Source organism: Poecilia reticulata, linkage group LG6 (assembly GCF_000633615.1).
Source record: "Poecilia reticulata strain Guanapo linkage group LG6, Guppy_female_1.0+MT, whole genome shotgun sequence".
In the NCBI taxonomy this organism is placed as follows: Eukaryota; Metazoa; Chordata; class Actinopteri; order Cyprinodontiformes; family Poeciliidae; genus Poecilia; species Poecilia reticulata.
In genome coordinates, this window is record NC_024336.1 from 10,757,329 (window position 1) to 10,759,524 (window position 2,196).

Here is a 2,196-nt window from a genome sequence, read left to right on the forward strand (position 1 = left end):
GACAGAATATTAACAAAGTCACACAGCTTTCAGAGTTTAATAAACAATGATAAATTACAAATTGTGAGATATACAACTAGGTTTAGTACATCGTAACATAATAAAAACATAGCACCTGCCTTGTAATATTAAATATATTGTTGACTACCAAAAACTACATGTTGATCATAATAAAAACCTTTATGTTTTGTTCTTACCTGCGGTACTCGTTCTGACCCAGTTGGTCAACAATCCACTACCTTTGACTGCTCCTGGCAGATCCTTTCTGTTTTGTTTCTGACGTCTTTCTTTATGTAGCGTCTTTGAACTGAAAAAAGCAAAACATAATGAATTATGATCAGAACATTATATTAAACCACACTACCAATTCTTTACCTTTGTATTTAAACCAATATGTTTTTCAGTCCATAGCACAACATAACAATATTACTTAAAGTCTGGATTGAGTTTTCAACAGTAAAAACCAGATGTTTACTTTGTGCCACTTGGTTACCAGAAAACGCACTCATCTCTTAGCATCAGATTAACAACAAATAATTTAAAAAATAGATTTTATTTAGTAATATCATTGCATATTTATATAAATATACAAAAACAAAATGTTTTTGCATATAAGGTGACTATGTTTTGTAGTCACCTTGTTGACTATAAAACATAAGAGGTTTCACAGTTTTGCAGGGTTATAAAAAGAAAAGAGAAAAAAATCCAAACATAGAATGTCAGATGTTTTTGTGGCTGATTATCTTTGTATTTTTTTTGTTTGTGTATTTTCAGCAGCAATAACAGGACATGACATCACTGTTCCTTTACATGCCACACTTAGGAAACGGTTGTGCTCAAGTCCACTTTCCAGAGAAAGTCACTGATGGGTGTAGTTCTGTTTACTATCAAATCAAATCAAATTAAAAAAAAACATTAAAAATTATTGCTAAATAATAAGTTGGCTCCTTAAAGGTTTTCCATCAGTGAAAATTGACCCCTTATTTTCCCCCCCAACTCTATCTACATCATCCACCTGAGTCGGGAAATCAAATTTTATGCCATTCTTGATTTGTAGTTGAAGGCCTTCAGAGGGCTGCAGCTGGCCCCCAAGCCACATGTTGGACACCCCAGCTCAACAGGATACTTAGTTTATATTTTAGTTTGTGTTCCTCTGTTTATATGTTTTCTTGCTGACATATTGTTGTTAGTCTATTTTTGACTTACTTTATCTGATCTTACTTTGTCCTCATAAACCAGATCAAACCAGATCAAACTATCTGGTTTGATCTGTTTAGTATACGTTTAGTATACTAAACGTATACTAAACGTTTAGTACACTAAACGTATACTAAACGTTTAGTATACTAAATGTATACTAAACTATACGTTTAGTAGCACAACTACTAAACGTATAGTAATTTTGATTTTAGTTAGCCATGCTATGCTAGCTTTGGTGCTTCATGACAAAAAAAAATTTTGCTTATATTTTATAATTATGTATAGTTATGCTGTTTGTACCCTAACTTTTATAGTCAAGAACAGAAGCTGCTTATATTAGAGACAAATTATTAGCATAAACTCACTTTAACAGAACAGATGAGAGCCRCCAATCCAAGACAGCTGAAGTTTCCACAGATTAAGTTCCACAGCGACCAGACCACATAATCTCTGGTGRGCTCACTACGGTGTGCTGAACTCCTGTGGGACCCCCAGGCTGTCCAGGGGACGCTGCATGTCTCCTGTAGTGTGACGTAATTTTAAAAAAAGTTGTTGTTTTTTAATTACAAAAAGAGAAAGAGGATGTACTTCTGAAAGCAAAATCGGGAATAAAACCAATTTCTGTCTTGTAAGTATAGAGGATCACCACGTGCATAACTGCAACGTGTAATAAAAAACAATAAATAGTAAAAAAAAAAAAAAAAACTCGTACTAATAAACACTTAAAAGTGTGGTTTCCATGATTTTCAGRCCTGTTTGATCCAGTTTCTGTTTTTAAAAACGCCACTAAAACCATATGAATTCAGAAGACAATAGAGTTCACCTACCTGTAATGCTAAGAGTCAGTCTTACCCCATAGATGCCTGAAAGCCAAGCCTCATCTGTTTACGTAGATTCTGCCAGCAATTCAGAGGTTTCTGACCGGCCGTTCCCCCTACACCAGGGGTGTCCAAACTTTTTGCAAAGGGGGCCAGATTTGGTGTGTTAAAAATGTAG

At 34.5% G+C, this 2,196-nt stretch overlaps 1 protein-coding gene across 1 annotated transcript in view; it reads right to left on the reverse strand.

The window, feature by feature from the left end:
• The window catches only part of LOC103465982 (interferon-induced transmembrane protein 3-like), a 19,553-nt gene extending 17,496 nt beyond the window's left edge, over positions 1-2,057 (reverse strand). The window contains exons 1-2 of the mRNA XM_017305157.1: positions 2,053-2,057; positions 1,667-1,721 (exon numbers count right to left, since the gene is read on the reverse strand). Coding sequence (XP_017160646.1) covers positions 1,667-1,721; positions 2,053-2,057 — 60 coding nt within the window. The remainder of the gene's footprint in view (positions 1-1,666; positions 1,722-2,052) is intronic.
• Between the last annotated feature and the right edge of the window lie 139 nt (positions 2,058-2,196).